At 38.6% G+C, this 15,190-nt stretch overlaps 1 protein-coding gene and 2 long non-coding RNA genes across 3 annotated transcripts in view; all 3 read right to left on the bottom strand.

The window, feature by feature from the left end:
- LOC140944037 (pyrethroid hydrolase Ces2e-like) overlaps nucleotides 1-9,454 on the bottom strand; it is a 32,442-nt gene extending 22,988 nt beyond the window's left edge. Inside the window, exons 1-3 of the mRNA XM_073393145.1 lie at nucleotides 9,109-9,454; nucleotides 5,908-5,933; nucleotides 23-281 (exon numbers count right to left, since the gene is read on the bottom strand). Of these exons, the coding sequence (XP_073249246.1) occupies nucleotides 23-281; nucleotides 5,908-5,933; nucleotides 9,109-9,361 (538 nt within the window). The 5' untranslated portion in view covers nucleotides 9,362-9,454. The remainder of the gene's footprint in view (nucleotides 1-22; nucleotides 282-5,907; nucleotides 5,934-9,108) is intronic.
- Nucleotides 2,019-4,266, bottom strand: LOC140934638 (uncharacterized). The gene is made up of 2 exons (XR_012165116.1): nucleotides 4,115-4,266; nucleotides 2,019-2,435 (listed from the first exon to the last, which is right to left on the bottom strand). It is a non-coding gene; the product is annotated as an uncharacterized lncRNA (long non-coding RNA).
- An 833-nt stretch (nucleotides 9,455-10,287) lies between the features above and the next one.
- Nucleotides 10,288-13,567, bottom strand: LOC140944051 (uncharacterized). Its single transcript, XR_012166664.1, has 3 exons — nucleotides 13,505-13,567; nucleotides 12,496-12,623; nucleotides 10,288-10,422 (listed from the first exon to the last, which is right to left on the bottom strand). It is a non-coding gene; the product is annotated as an uncharacterized lncRNA (long non-coding RNA).
- Nucleotides 13,568-15,190: the final 1,623 nt, after the last annotated feature.

The raw sequence follows: 15,190 nt of genomic DNA on the forward strand, positions 1-15,190 counted from the left end.
AATACTGTTATACGCCTCTTACCTTTTCCTATTTCCCTCTTTAAGGTAGGTATATCAAAGTGCGGTTGTAGACACGCCGATCCAAACTCCTTCGCTGCCCTTTTTCCTGGCCAAGGTTGAAAGGATTCTGGACGAGCAAACCTCAATTCATTGACCGGTGGTTTAGCATACGGGATACCGAGATATTCATACACTGATTTGCCATTTGGTAGCGTCTCAAGCTTGCCAACAATTGTACCTAATGTGGTGTTTACCTCGCGAGTACTGTCATTGGGCTGAAACTGAAAAAGGTTTATTTCGTGAAACAAAAGCATGAGAAAAATGGACAAAGACAGGGGTTGATTACTACTAACAGACAGATCATTTCATTGGACCTGGGAACTCGAGGTATTGATATAAATAAATTGATGAATGAAGGATAAGTAAATAAATAAAAAAAACATCAAATGAATAGAAATAACGATTTAGAGGCTGTAACACATCCACTTACAGGTTCTTCGTCTACCTGATTCCTGGTCGAACTGGAATTTGGAAACGTTTGTTTTTTGAGGAAAGGGGAACATCGGACTACCCGGAAAAAAAGCTCTTGGACTAAGGAGAGAACCGACATCAAACTTAACCCACAAATGGCCTTGGTGCGGGGATTTGAAGGAAGTTTTGGGTGACATCTTTCGTCCAGGCTTGGCCTCTGTTTTAGAGGGATTACGCGGTTTAAAAGGGTGGCCTGTTCTAGATATTTTGCTGCTGACACTCAGGCACGTTCGGAGGTAGTGACATCCATTTCTGTGGAACTTCATGATTTTATCGTGGTCGACTCAGAAGAGTCAGGAAAAACTGAAGCTATTTCTGACGAAAACGCGGTCCTTCAAAGCCTTCAAAGTAGGCCGGGATGTCGGTATTTAAACAACGGGCACTTTTGAAATAAACTTACTCTTAAGACATTAAAAGGAAACAGCTGATCGTACTACGTGAAAGTTAACTTTGCAAGACATCAACACGACACGAAAGAACCCAAAACTGAGCAGCTGTTTCACCATTATTGTGGCTCGAACGGCTTGGAAACTAAAATTTCGAGGACGTTTTTAGACTTTTTACATTTAGGGCATGAATTTTTCGTCATTTCAGGCCATGGAACCTAAAAATGAGCCTAGCTAGCTGTAAAAAGGGGCAATACGGAGGCAATACGTCCTAGACGGCATGATCACATGCTGTTTACGGAAAATTCCCTCATCCATGTCAGGAAATTCTGTACTTTAAAGCCTCCCCTAGGGCATGACTCAGCAATTGAGGACATTTCTGTTACGTTTTCAATGTTGGTTAGCATGCAAGGATTTTTCCCATGCCTATCGTCAATGATTTGCTCACTGGTAATAGAGGGGGTGGCCCCAGAGTGGTTTTGCATTGAAATTGGCATGCAACAGAATTTCGCATGCCCCGTAAGCATAATTTGAGGTTCTGTGACCTTCTCACCCAGGCCGCGAGAAGCCTAGGTTCTAGGAATAAGTAATTCATACCCAGCAAAATCTCCGGCATGCCGGGCATGCCAAATTTTCTGACATGCCCGGCATGCTAAATTCTCTGGAATGCCGGGCGTGCCATAATCTGGGTCATGCCGGGCATGCCAAAATCGGTCTCTGGCATGCTCTCAACGCACAGGTTATAATTCCTTGAATCTACAGATATTTTAAGCGTGGCTAAAAAAAAAAAAAACTAAACAGATCACAGTGCTTTAATATCTTTTGATGTACGGTTACACGATGACGTCATTGCTATTCCTTTCATTTTCATAGATTTGGTTGTCCCAGCGAAGTTTAAATAACAAAAGCTCTAATTTTCACAAGAAAGTAAAACCCTGAGGGATTCTGCCGAAGTAATAAAACAGCGTCATCATGGTGATGACCTGTTAGGGGATGCTAAAAACTCCTCACCCCTTTTAATGAGTCTTTAATAGGATTCCCACTTCACATTGCGAATAAAATGGAATTGACTGAAATAACTAAAAAGAGAGACAGAGACTATTTTCATTGTATAATAAAATGCATCTATGTTCCATGAAAGCTTTTAAAAATACAAGGTAATAGAATATCTTTCAAAGTTCATTACAAACTGAGCCAAGCCCCAAAATCACTGTTCATTATTCAGTAAATTATGATGTTTGACAATGCAATGTGCTTGAATATAACGTTGCAATTACAAATCTCTCTAACGCAATTTTCCCTACGTTAGAAAAACTGTTTTTATCTTGTTTCACATTTTGATAAGGAGTCTGAGTTCCTCTTTCTTGTTTTGTAGGCTTGCCAGAGATTAATGTTTTTATGTCATTACCAGTGTCTGTGTTCTTTGTCTTTAACTCAAAGTAAGTCAGTAATAACTGACAGTATCAAAGAATTGCTCTCTAGAAAAGTAATTATCTCCTAGTCATGTCTGGAAGTTACCTGTAACAAAAAAGAAATGGAATGTTAACACATGCAAGGGCAATATGAAAAAAAGAAATAAAACATGTAGAGCTCAGCTTCTCTTAACATATTTTCATACTGGCTTGTTGATTCTGTTAAAGGTCGCAAGTAATTGTCTGAGGCTAATTTCACAAGAGTGTGCAATTGAGATAAATACATGGTAAATAAAGTGAAAGAAACGTGGTTTCACATTAGCCAATTTACATTGCGCTGTTCGATGATGTTTACACGCTTTTCTACTGCGAAATAAACCTTTGCATTTGGATTTGCAAGTCAAGATTATACCAAGTTTGACTGACACTTAATTGAACAACAGTTTCATTTTTAAGCAGGCAAGGTGTAGACCCATATAAAGCCGGAATATGTAAAGGAAACTCAGCGAAAACTTTTTCGCATCTTTTTGTGGCGATATTCTCTCACGGCCCGTCAACTGATTAGGGGTTGCGAAGAAAAAATAAATTAGGACCAAAGGTTAAAGCCTGTCCGGTTACATCATTTCGTATGTTACCTAGAGTTCTAATAAATAGGTCATAAAATAGGATTTAACGAGAGCGAATTTGTTTCTCAAGCGGTGTATAAAAAGTGAGGCTATCAAATGAGAAGTTTATAGAGTATCAAAATTATTAAATTAAAAGCTCATATAATTAGGAAAACTCCTATACGAAAACAATGCTAGTGACATTAAATTGATCAGATAAAATTCTCAGAAAATATGTCGAATAAAAGCCTCATTGTTTGCTTTTGTTTTCGCGTAAAGGTAAATTTTTCGGCCCACAAAGCAAAGTTGAAAAAGCGACTAAATCTTAGTTTTTTACATTGAACATGTTTATTAGCTTAGTTTTCGTCCGTTTTAAAAGCTTTATAACCCAATCATAATTTTCGGGTTAAAATAGTACAAAATCATTTCAAAAACCATGTTCATTTAAAGTAGAGCCGGCAAACGTGAATATTTTGTAATTCAGAAGTCGGACCCAGCCAGGTTGTTTAAGCTTAGAATTATTTGCATTTTAGCGTCCTATAAATTTACCAGAATCGCCTCTCAGAGGCTTACTGTAGCAAAGCATTTTGTAGTACACTCGTAGACAAGCAATGTAAGCCTTAAGTCTTTGCTTGGATGAGATGTCCAAAAGAAAAATTAGTTTTGTGGACCTAAACGTACATTCACAGACTGCTTATATTGAGTTGTTTACAACTTTGCATTGACACGTGAAGCATGTTCATTTTTTTAAAGCGAAATCCAAATCTGATTTTGGCATTTGATTTACGGATATTTTATTTTGTCTCCAAAAGTGATTTTAATATCCGTTTGATTGTCTTTCAAACAACAGTCAAACTATGCAGCAAAAATAAGTGACTTTACCAGTACAGTGGAAAAACATGACCGTAGGTGCCAAAAATAATTATACTCGAGCTATAAAATTAGACCTTAATTTTTTTAGCTTTGGTTTCTTATTTTTGAAGTTTTCTCTAGTCTTCTTAGCCGCAGAAGAAGATTACAAGACATACAAACAGAAACAATCCGAAGTGAACGAGTTGAGAACCACTTATGCCGGAGTTCTTAGGCAGCAAGATAAACCGAATGCCAAAAGGCTAAATCACGGGATTTGTTCGATATTCAGGCTTTTTCTTTACCAAATTAATACTAAATTTGTACTTACAGTCTCTCGCAGAATCCATTTCTTGTCCAGCATTCACCAACATCTCAACCATGCACCGCAGAAAAAAAAGACAAACAAGTGCGAAGAGACATGACGACATCGTGACGCCACAACTGCCACGCTACAACAAACTAGATTCCTCGTCATCCGAAAACACTTCTGCGAAATTCGGCCGATTTCGTGCGTGCTCGGGGTATCTTCGGATGACGCAGATGACGTTGCTCAAAGGACTATCGTCAGCAAGGAGTAAAACAGTTTGCGAGATTCGCATAGCCGACAAGGAGCGCACTGAAAAACTAAGCAAAATCTCTCTGAGAAGGCAGTCCAATTTCACCAAATCAGAACGTCTTTGCAGTATTAACGTCGTACTCTCGCACTGACTTGAACGACCTGGTAAGCTTCATTTTCACCAGTCTTTTAATGCTGTTGACCGGGAAACATTGCGACGCGATAAAACTTAAGCATGGATAAGTTTATACTGAGAAGATTTGTTATCTTATTGTTTAAGACGCTTTTCCGCGATCAAATTTAAATCTGGACCCAGAAATGTCAGTATCGATTTGAAATAAAAGGATTAATCTTTGATTGCAAGTTAAGTATTCTATTTTATGCATGAATAATGTTGTTTTGTTGTGCTTTTTATTTATAAATCCAGGCTTCTGTCTTCAGTTTTGCCAGTCGATCCCGTGACACACATTATGACAAACATGGCTTTTTTTTGTTATAATCTGCATTTATTGCCAGGCATGAAACCTGTAACTTCAAGCTCCTTAAGATATATTTGGCGATTATATGTGATTCGCAGGATATGGTGCTGAAGCGAACATCAAAATCAGTCTCGCTGGGCATGCCAATTTCTTGCCTGGCATGCCGGGCATGCCAAACCAAGTGGCTTCACCATCGGCATGCCCGGCATGCCAAACCAGAGGAGCAAAAACTGGGAATGAATTATGAACCCGGCGAGAGATCTGGGACCTAAGTTTAGCTGGGTCAATTTTGGGCTGCGAGGGCATGAACCCATTTTTTCCATGCCTATGAGATGTTATTTCTAAGTACCAATGTTCCCTTGAATTTTGTCATGCCTAAATATATAAAATTTTCCCTCTCTCATTAATCCTCAGACTGGTTGCGATTTTTACGCTCGCTAGGCATGTTCAACTGAAAATCATGCCCATACCCTTATTCAAAACAAAATGCTATCAAATTTCAGTTTCCAAGCCGTTCTCGCTAGGACGGCGTAACAAACAGAGAAGCTCTGCTGAGAAAATAGACCCTCACTGAACTCCAACATCCAGCAAATCACACCATATCACGTGTCTCCCGGAGGGCAAAGAAGGTATAGGATGTCTCGCAAAGAAAGTATAGGATGGACAAAAACAACCTTAGAAACATGGACAAGGCAATGCAAAATGTACAACACATCGGATCTATAAAATAGATCTTCGGTCCCAAAATATAAAAAAATTATTAAAAGGAAATGCTGTTAAATTTGCAAATTATATTTTTTGTACGTTTTAAAGGTAGAGACGTTTATTGCCCTAATTTTCACTTCCATTTGTTCTGTTTATTTTTGAAAGGTGCCAAGCAATCAAAATATACCTAATAAAACAAAGCAAAATAAATAAGCAACTACAACAAGAGCAGCAACAGCAACAACAACAACAACGAAAACAGTAACTATGGAGCTACACTTGAAAAAAAACCTTTTTTGTAGCATACATGTTAAAATTTTGTTGAGTCGGCATCAGTATGAAAATTAAAGATTTGGAGAAAAAAATGTTAAAACTACTTACCTTAGGAGACGAAATTGCTTGTGGGCCTAAAATTAAAAATCATAGATTCAGTATGTTACTTCTCTTTATAGGACAGAATGAAGAGTGCATTTCAGACTTGTGACCAGCGAAGGGTGCATTTGATTGCTCTCGTTTTGGAATGTATCCGTAACGAAATATCGCATTTTATTTACATGTAAAGTTTCTTTAATCGGGTTTTTTTCTTTATACTAAAGAGCCACTGCATATAATACTTTCAATGAAAGAATTGACAACACACTCTCGCGCGGAACACAGTTTAACTTTGTTAAGCACAGCGGCAGTTTACGGTCTTTTATAAGAATCAAAGTTTTTAAGGATATCTTCAACCCGAGGTTGAGCCTTTTGAAAAGGATATAACTTGTGTGTTGAAAATCTGTAATCAAAATACAAATTAACCGGGTAGTACACCTTTCTCTAAACGGCAAAACTAGCTAACAAAACGAAAAATAGCTGGACTAGCTATAGCCAAATGTTCCATGAATGACTTCGATGAACAATAGATGTAATACATATGTAGAGTATACAGCGCGAAGAAAAGGAATGAACTAAGCCGCAAAAAGTGTCATTATAATAAATTCTTTCTTTTTGAAGAAAAATACAATACTATTTTCAGCCTAAAATAGGCAGATAAATAAGAATATTCCGCCTGGGCAAGAAAATCATGATTATTATGATTATAATTATGATGAGGATGATGATGATGATGATGATGATGATTATTATTTAATCAGTTTACGACGTACGCATGCTTAGAAAATTAGCCACACGGGACGCAAAGCGTAGCCTATTATGCTGTTTTACAGGAATTCAACCCTGAAAAGGTGATAATGAGTTAAATCTACACTGGTGCAATAAAAAGAAATTCCTAAGGAATCCTAAAACTAATGCAAACCTAAGGTTTACATAATGTAATATAATAATGTATTATATAGTATTAAAAAAATGAAACTAATGAAAGCCTTATATTTTTATGATAAAAATGAAATAATAAAGCAAACGTAAGGCTTATCCGGTCCACTATCTATTGAATGTCCGAAGGAGAGCACGCCCACCCACTTAACCAGGCAAAACAGCCGTGCTCACTCAGCTGGTCGTCTTCCCAAGTAGTTCATAGCAGACGTCCTTGCCATCTCTGGTCTTCCACCTTCTCCTTAAGCTTCTTTTCCACAGCTTTCTTAAGATGTTAGCTCACCTGATATTTACTGATTTTCTTCTCTGGGACTTGCTGAGAGCTAAAGGATGGGTCGGGAGTGGCCAAATTCACATAAGTAGCAAGTTTCTCCCCAAACTTGTGCGCGTCTTTCACAAGTAAGGAGAATCCCTTCTCGCATTCTTTTGCTTCAAAAATCCAAACACTTCTCATCCGTTGGGTCTGGATTCTCATACAGCCTCATAGCCATCTTGGTCTTAATTAATTCGTACTCTTGACCTACAGACTTGAGTCCACGACCCCTTTTTATCTATAAGAAGATACAACACTGCAGTGGAGCTAAGAGGGTGTCTCTGTCCATTCTCACTGATTAACTGTCTCTCTATCAATGCTTTGTAAATCTCCCAATGGCCAATGTTGGATTCACATTGGGTATGTCAAGACAAGCAAGGCGAACGAGTTTGTTGCCTTAAAGCGGCTGGCGTCGGACAGACGGCTTGTCCAGATTAATGAGAGCCTTTGCAAGTACGACCTTGCTGCTACTGTAAGAGTGTAAGTGTTAACTTCTCGTCTTCCATCACGGACTCTCTCACACCCAGGAACTTGCGCTTGGCCTCAGTCTTAAGGTACTCGACCAGAGTTGTCTCGTCTGGTTTGAGATCTGCATAAGCAATGCAGTAGAGCTAAGAGGGTGTCTCCCACCATTCTCACTGATCAACTTTCTTGTCTCTCTATCAATGCTTTTCAGCTCTCCCAATGGCCATTGTTGGGTCCACATGGGGTACGTCAAGACAAGCAAGGCGAACTGGTTTGTTGCCTTGACGCGGTTGGCGTCGGACAGAGGGCTTGTCCATATTATTGAGAGCTTTTCCAAGTACATCTTTGCTGCAACTGTAAGCTGGTCTTGTCCTGTTTGAGGTTTGCTGCATGTTCAACTTGCTTGCCCTTTCTGATATAGATACCTTTACACTCATTTGGATTCCACTTCTAGCCGATATCCTGCAGGTTAGCACTCATCTCCATACTCCAAACTGACATTTCCCTCTCAGTGGTTCTCACAAGACATTTTCCTTTTCCTACATGAAATTTCTATATCTTTCTATGTCTCTTGAAATTTCTGCCTGAGAAAATGTTCATGAAAGTCTAAGTCTCTTCAATAGTTTAGGGAAAAGAATTCCGAGATGGAACGAGCAGGATTCGATCCCGGAGAATAGAATCTGTAGTCCACCACCCAAACCACTAGATTACCAAGGATTTGCTGGGAAGAAGTGGTTCGAGTTGGAAGTATATAGCATCAACCTTAAGCCTAAATAGAAGCTAACCGTTTTTCGAGTCATGGCTTAACCCTTATTAGTATTGGTAGTCAATGCATGCGGTTCCTCCCTTTGCAGAGAATCACTTTTGTATGAATCAGAATGTGTCACGCCATTTTGGAATACGGAGATGAGTATTAACCTATCCTGCATACCGGCACTGGTTGATGGTAGTGCCCTGCTTAGCTTGCTCTCAGATGAAGCGAACACTTTAAGGTCGTCTACATACAGCAAGTAGGTCACCTTAGTCCCTATAAGCTTAGAAAGCCTATAACCCTAGGTAACATTTAGTTTCCAGGCAACCGGGTCTTAGACATAAAGTGACGAGACGCGGGCAAAGTGCCTTTCCCTCGGGTAGACCCTCACTGAATCTGAATGTCGAGGAAGTCTCATTCCCCTGCTTTATAGGAACTGCAATTCTGCTATTCCAGCTTGCACAGAGGTTCCGGATCTCCCTACAGAGCTAGCTGGGGAACCGGTGTAATCCATAATCTCGTTTAGCCACCTATGATCAACGGATAGTCATAGGCCTTCTTAACATCCACTCAAGCCATGCTTAAGTTCCGTTTACCTCGATGGCAATCCTGTATGGCCATTTCATCAATCATTATTATTATTATTATTATTGTAATTATTATTATCATTATCAATATTATCATTATCATCATCATCATCATCATCATCATTATTAAAAATTCTGTTTATAGTCTTACTTACACTCTAAAGAATAAACGATCCTGACCTCAGATAAATGGATTTTGTTGTCAGTTGTGTGCACTTCACATGTAATGGTCATAGTGTGACCCGTTGTTTTCTGTGGCAAGGTACGTTTTATGCTCAAGTTGCTACTGGAAATGCTTACAACCTGAATCCTCTTGTCTTCCAGAAGCTGACTTTCCGTTTTAAAACATTTCCTTTCTTTGTTACAGTAACCGATGTCTCCGTCGGCTCCTTTTACTCTCCAATACATTTCCAAGTATTTGCTTCGGTCTCTTTTGATTGCATCACAATCCAGTGTCTGAATATCACCTCTAATGGAACGCTCTTGTCGTGTTATGGCAGAACCTGAAAAATATGTCAAAAAAATGATGTGATACTAACCTTAAAGGGTCTCTAAGGGTTTTTTCAATTCACTATAGAATTTTACCATTAAAATTGATAATTCTTTACTGATGAGATATTAAACAGTCGGATCCCACCTTGAGATGAAAAGAAATAAAAAATAAAATAGATAAATAAATAAATAAAAAATGCGGACATGGCAAAATGTAAAAAAACAGTGTTTGAAAAATGTGCGTAAGGTATTTATGCCGACGCCATTAAATGACGAGAGGGCGGTAAATACCATAACTTATTTGCGTCTGAACGTTTACGAGAGCTTCTCAGTAAGTATGTCTCAATATGTTTATAATAAATCAAGATAATTTGACGAGGTTGCCTATCCTGTGGTATCTACCGTCAAAACTTGTTTTACTCGATCATAGTGAGCAGGATTGGCTCCTGAGTGTGTAAATTGTTGCTTTTACTTTGTTTCCTGTATTATAAAAATGACTGCATCGATAGCAAAAATGTCTGGTTTCTTAGAGGTCGCTATTAGCTACACTTTTCACAGTCCCCTTTGCGTAAGATCGCCGGGATCGAGCGCTTACCGGCGCGGTACGTGTGGCCATCTTGGTTTCATAATTATATGTACAGAGGGGACAGGCGTCGAAATTTTGACGCTGCCGGGAAGGGAGGCGAGAAAAATTTCTTTTCAGTTATTTTTCCCACTTCCTCCCAAAATGTCCCCCTCCCCCTAAGTTGATTTGAAACTCATCCAAGATGGCCGCCTGTAACACAATACGCAATAGTGGGCCTGGCCTGTGAACAGTCTAGCTATTACCATGATTACACTTTGCTGGAAATGCACCGGGAAAGGAAATTTCTCGGAAAAACGATACAGACAGGAAGTTACTTTTCAGTGAGGAATTCATGCGATCCGAGAAACATGTAAAACATCATTCCTACCTGATATGTAATGAAGCAAATTTCCTGTTGGGAAGCAAAAAATAGAAATTTAACGAAACCATGCAACACTTTCACTTTTACAGGCATCATGTTAATAGGTAACTGTCAGTGTATACTCTAGTCTCCCTTCGCGAGTCTCCGACAGTTATCAGACTCTTATCATCTTTTAGACAACATAGCTCAGTAAAACACTTAACAACCGTCTGTTTCAGAGCGTACTTAATTGAAACTGCTGTAGACCTGCACTGGAAATGGCCCAACGATAATTTGCATTGACATTCCGTACATAACCTATTCTCAAGCAACGGCAAAGCGATACCTTTCCTCTTACATCAGGCAAAAGTTTTGAACTATCAAACTAGTCAGTATTTGGTGCAAAGAACTGCTACTAATATAATAGTTATCGCTTTCACCCGGACACTAAAGGCCCCGTTAAAGTTGGATTCATGAAGCCCCCTTTACATGTAAAACCCTCCAAGATCAATCTATTGTAGCTATATTTCATAAATTCATTTGATTTTTTGTAAATTCAAAGAGAGTTAAAGACTGAATAACCTATAAACTGTTTCGATGAAACCTTGAAAATATCATACTAACGAAAGAAAGATCAACCTTAAATCGAAAGTACTTTCATATCCGTTTGCATGATCTTTGCCTGAGCCAAAAGATTCGCTGAAAGCTTGGTTTCAGTATAGTTCCAGCGCATATTTACAGTTTCCGGCTTCAATAGTTCAGATGGTCAAGCGACCTTTTTTTTGTCTCTGAAAGGGAAGACGTATATCTCCTCTTATATTTTCAAGTTCTGCTCAGTGGGAGAGAAATGGCGATGCCATATTACTAATGGGGGTTTTCCCTTTCAAGGCCTTTCAGTATAGTTAATCAAAAATGTGTTTTTAACTTAAGTGGTATAATTAATTATTTCTTTCTCTAAACGGGAAAACTAGCAAACACTCTAAAAAAAAACCCCACTTCAACTAATGCCAAATCTTCAGTGCTAATCTGATAACAGCTCGTTGAACCGGTACCTTGATACTCTATGCAATACATGCTAAAACGGAAATGGCATAAGCTTCGGATCACTCAATTTAAGGATAATAAAAGAATATTTAAGCCTAAATTCGGCAGAAAATAGGAATATTTAGCTTAGACCAGAAAAACAACATTATAAAATAATATCCTATCGAAAATCTCCGCCTCGGGTTTATTCTTATAATATTCTTAAAATTTTGCAAATTTCAGCCTCGATATTCTTATAAAATGTATTCTAACAACGCGAATTTACCGATAATTTAGGAACAAACACCGTTTCTTGTTAGGGTGTGAAACTGGACATATCGTTTTAACCCATGATTACGTTGTCAACAGTCAAACGTTTTATATTGACGTTCAATTTGCATTTAGTAATTTATAGCTTGACCAATTCCGTTATACAGGCATAACTGAAGCTGTACAGAGATCTGGGAGTGTACCCCTGGACATATTGTCGCCTTAGGGAAGTTGTAGGTTAGCAGTTTCCCAGAAACGTGTAACAATCCAAAATCCGCAGAGGTTTGTCGGGAAGGCCCCCTATAACCGTAACCCACTTACCCTAATTCACACTTTGGCACTGTTCTTAAGTGACGAAGAAATATACCTATTTCAGACCCAAAATGGAGTAAAAAGACCATACCCTTTGGCGCTGCACATTTCCGTTTAGCGCTTATGCAGTCTAAAGGGACCAGAGGGGCACCTGCTCAGTTCTCCCCTAATTTAAGTATTTTACTTATTTAACCACACACACTTATTGATACAAAGAAAACCTTCACCATATCACTCACTAAAGGATACGATTTAGATAGTCCTGGTCCGTTAACTGCATTGTGCATCCTAAACAGCAAACTTTGTCAATCGTTAAGTGAAAATATAATCTCATTTATTCAATATCTGTTTTACTTGTTTTAGTTAAAAGACTGAAGCTAATAGGAAATACTATGGATCAGGCCTTAATTTCGTCCATATGAGCGGAACACGTAATTTAATCCAACTTAGTCTTATCCTTGATAAAAAAGGAAGCTGTTATAAAAAAAAAAGTCACGTGCACGGGTGCTTTCAACTTACCCCAAAGTAGCAATAACCACAAAGCTGAACTAGAGCTCATGTTGACCTTTTTCTAAAATGATTCTTGCAGTTGCTAAACAAGTTTCGCTGTTGTAATGCTTCGCCGACCAAGAATAATAAGACTGACTCTGCAAAAAAGAAAAAGGGACGAATTACTTTGTCATCAAGAACTATCGTAAAGTAAACAAACGGAGCTTTCTCTTTCGAAATCTACTCTTTCTCTTTCATTTCCTCTGCTAATGAATTTTTTCGTTCTCGCTATGCTTTAACTCAGTGAAGAAATTAGGTGTTTCAGACTGAAAGAGATCAAGAAGCGATTTAAGGCAATCTAGAGAATTAATGCTGAGTCCAGTTTGCACCCAGATTGAGTATTGTTTGAGCCTATATTTTCTTACGAAATCATTTTGTGCTCCATCGTTCTGAGAGAACTTATTGCTTCTCTCGCCAAAATGGGCTCCCTAAGTTTCTTGATGTACGCATGATCACTGCCGCCGCGGCGCGACGTCTTAAAAATAGTCATTTTCAAAATTTAGTTCGAATTCTTGCTTAATAAGCTCTGGGAGCTGTGACCAATAGCTATAAATGTGTCCCCTTTAATGTCGAAATTCTATCGTAAGTGAGAATTGTACCACTGTAGTAGAAATACCAACAAACTATTTCAAAGTGCATTCATCAATTTGCGTTCCTAAAAGTGTTTTAGGCTTGCGCTGCCCGGTTGAATCTTTCGTACGTGAGTACGCTTAATTAACCGTTTTAACAACTTCTTTTTCATGTTGGGGTTTTTTCCCTTCAGTTATCATGGTGAAGCATCCTTGCCAATATCGAGCAGCAAAAGAAAGGCTGACGTTATGTTTGGCATATTTTTTTTAAACCTTGATTCAGCTAGTTTTCCATTTGCTTGCTTTCACCGATAATAATTAAGTGATCGACCAAATAATCACAAACAATAGAGAAATAATAAACAAATTATACGTACAAAGGAATGAACCGACTAATATGACTAACTTACCGTCTTCTATCCCTGTACCGCTAGTTGTGGACTGCGCACTAAAAGTGACTTCTTTAATGTTTCACAAGTGTTTTATATAAATCAGATCATGTGACCATTTTACCGATACAACCCGGAACAGCAACATAAATAAAACGTTTGTCACCTATTTTAAAATATACCTTAACAGGAAAAGAGAGAACGCCAATATGGTTAACGAACAGTTTTTGAAAATTTCCGGTTAGAAAGTAAATGAAACACCACTTTTGAGTCTTTTCGGGGCCACCTGAGACCACCTATAATTCAGCGGAAACTTTCCAGGTCGGTGAAACGGGATCACCGTGAAAAAGAATGTCCCAGAGAGAAATGTAAATAAACAGTACTGTAAATTTAACTTGTAAACATCTTATACTCTTTACTTAGAGGCGCCTTCAACATGACCCAAGCCCAACTCACGCGACGAGAGAATTTTCTAGTTCTGCCACCAGTTGCGCTAGACGAAGTTGGGCCTTTGAGGAAAGTGGCATCGCCGGTTCTTCTTCCAACCGTTGCGGGCAATCCAGAAGCGCTTAGATTTGAGTATATGCTTGTTTTGTTCAATGAAATTTGCTCGTTTAGTCTCCTTGATACCACTCGGTATAAGTGCTTTTAATAATTCCTTTTCAAGGACTGCTGCCAAGGACATGCTCTGTCGCGCTTGCAATAAAAAATCTCAATCACCCATTATTTCCCGTATCACTAATTAAGTGATCCACATTCTGATCAAGCAGCACCAGATACTGACTTTCCTGACTGCTAGTATCGAAATAATGATAGTGTTGCCTTCACCATTACTAAAAAACCGTGTCAATTATTGCCAAATTAAATATGCTTTAAAATAAGAGACAAACCAGCTGATTGTCCTTAGATCAATTTTAATTTGTTTGTTTATACATTGACCTTAACCATTAAACTCACGGTGAATGTATATGGATATATTTCGTGTAAGACCTGTAACTCTGAAGTGTCTGCAAATCAAGTACATTTCCACCGAGGACTGAATTTCTTGACTGTCAGTATCGAGATAATGATAGCATTTCGTTCAATGCAATTCAAATGGTATAATTTAATGACAAATATGCTTTAAAAATGAGAGACATATTGACCAGCTGATTGACCTTAGATCAATTTAAATTTGCTCATTATACTGTACCGAAACTTTAAAACTCATCGTGAATGGATAAAAATGTGGATTTGATCATGATTAATCAACAGGAAGAGGAACAACTAGCATCACAGGGCGTTCCTAATGTCAGAAATCCCGCGATGTACATCTCTCAATGCTCAAGTTAAGGAAGCCGGAAGTGGTTTTAATTTCTTTACCGATAGAGGGGTAGGGAGAAGGAACTGGAGAGAGGACATCCTGTCTTCAATGATTAAATCGAAAGGTCGAATGAACTGAAAACACTGACTGGCTTGGTCTTTCTTGATCCCTTCTCATTTCATGAATTATTGTTTCCATGCGATGGGATATCGAAAAAATACTTGAGAACCGCCCGAGACCCCCAGTATAACTCGAACTCGGATGACTTGAACTCACTGCTAACTGAAACCATTTCCCTTGGATTTTTCAGCCACTTCTCGGCTCATTCGCCTTTGGATAACTCGAACTTTTCGCTAACTCGAACTAAATTTCGTTTACCTTGATCCAAATTTACCCCGATTACT

The sequence above is a fragment of the Porites lutea genome, chromosome 1, assembly GCF_958299795.1.
Source record: "Porites lutea chromosome 1, jaPorLute2.1, whole genome shotgun sequence".
In the NCBI taxonomy this organism is placed as follows: Eukaryota; Metazoa; Cnidaria; class Anthozoa; order Scleractinia; family Poritidae; genus Porites; species Porites lutea.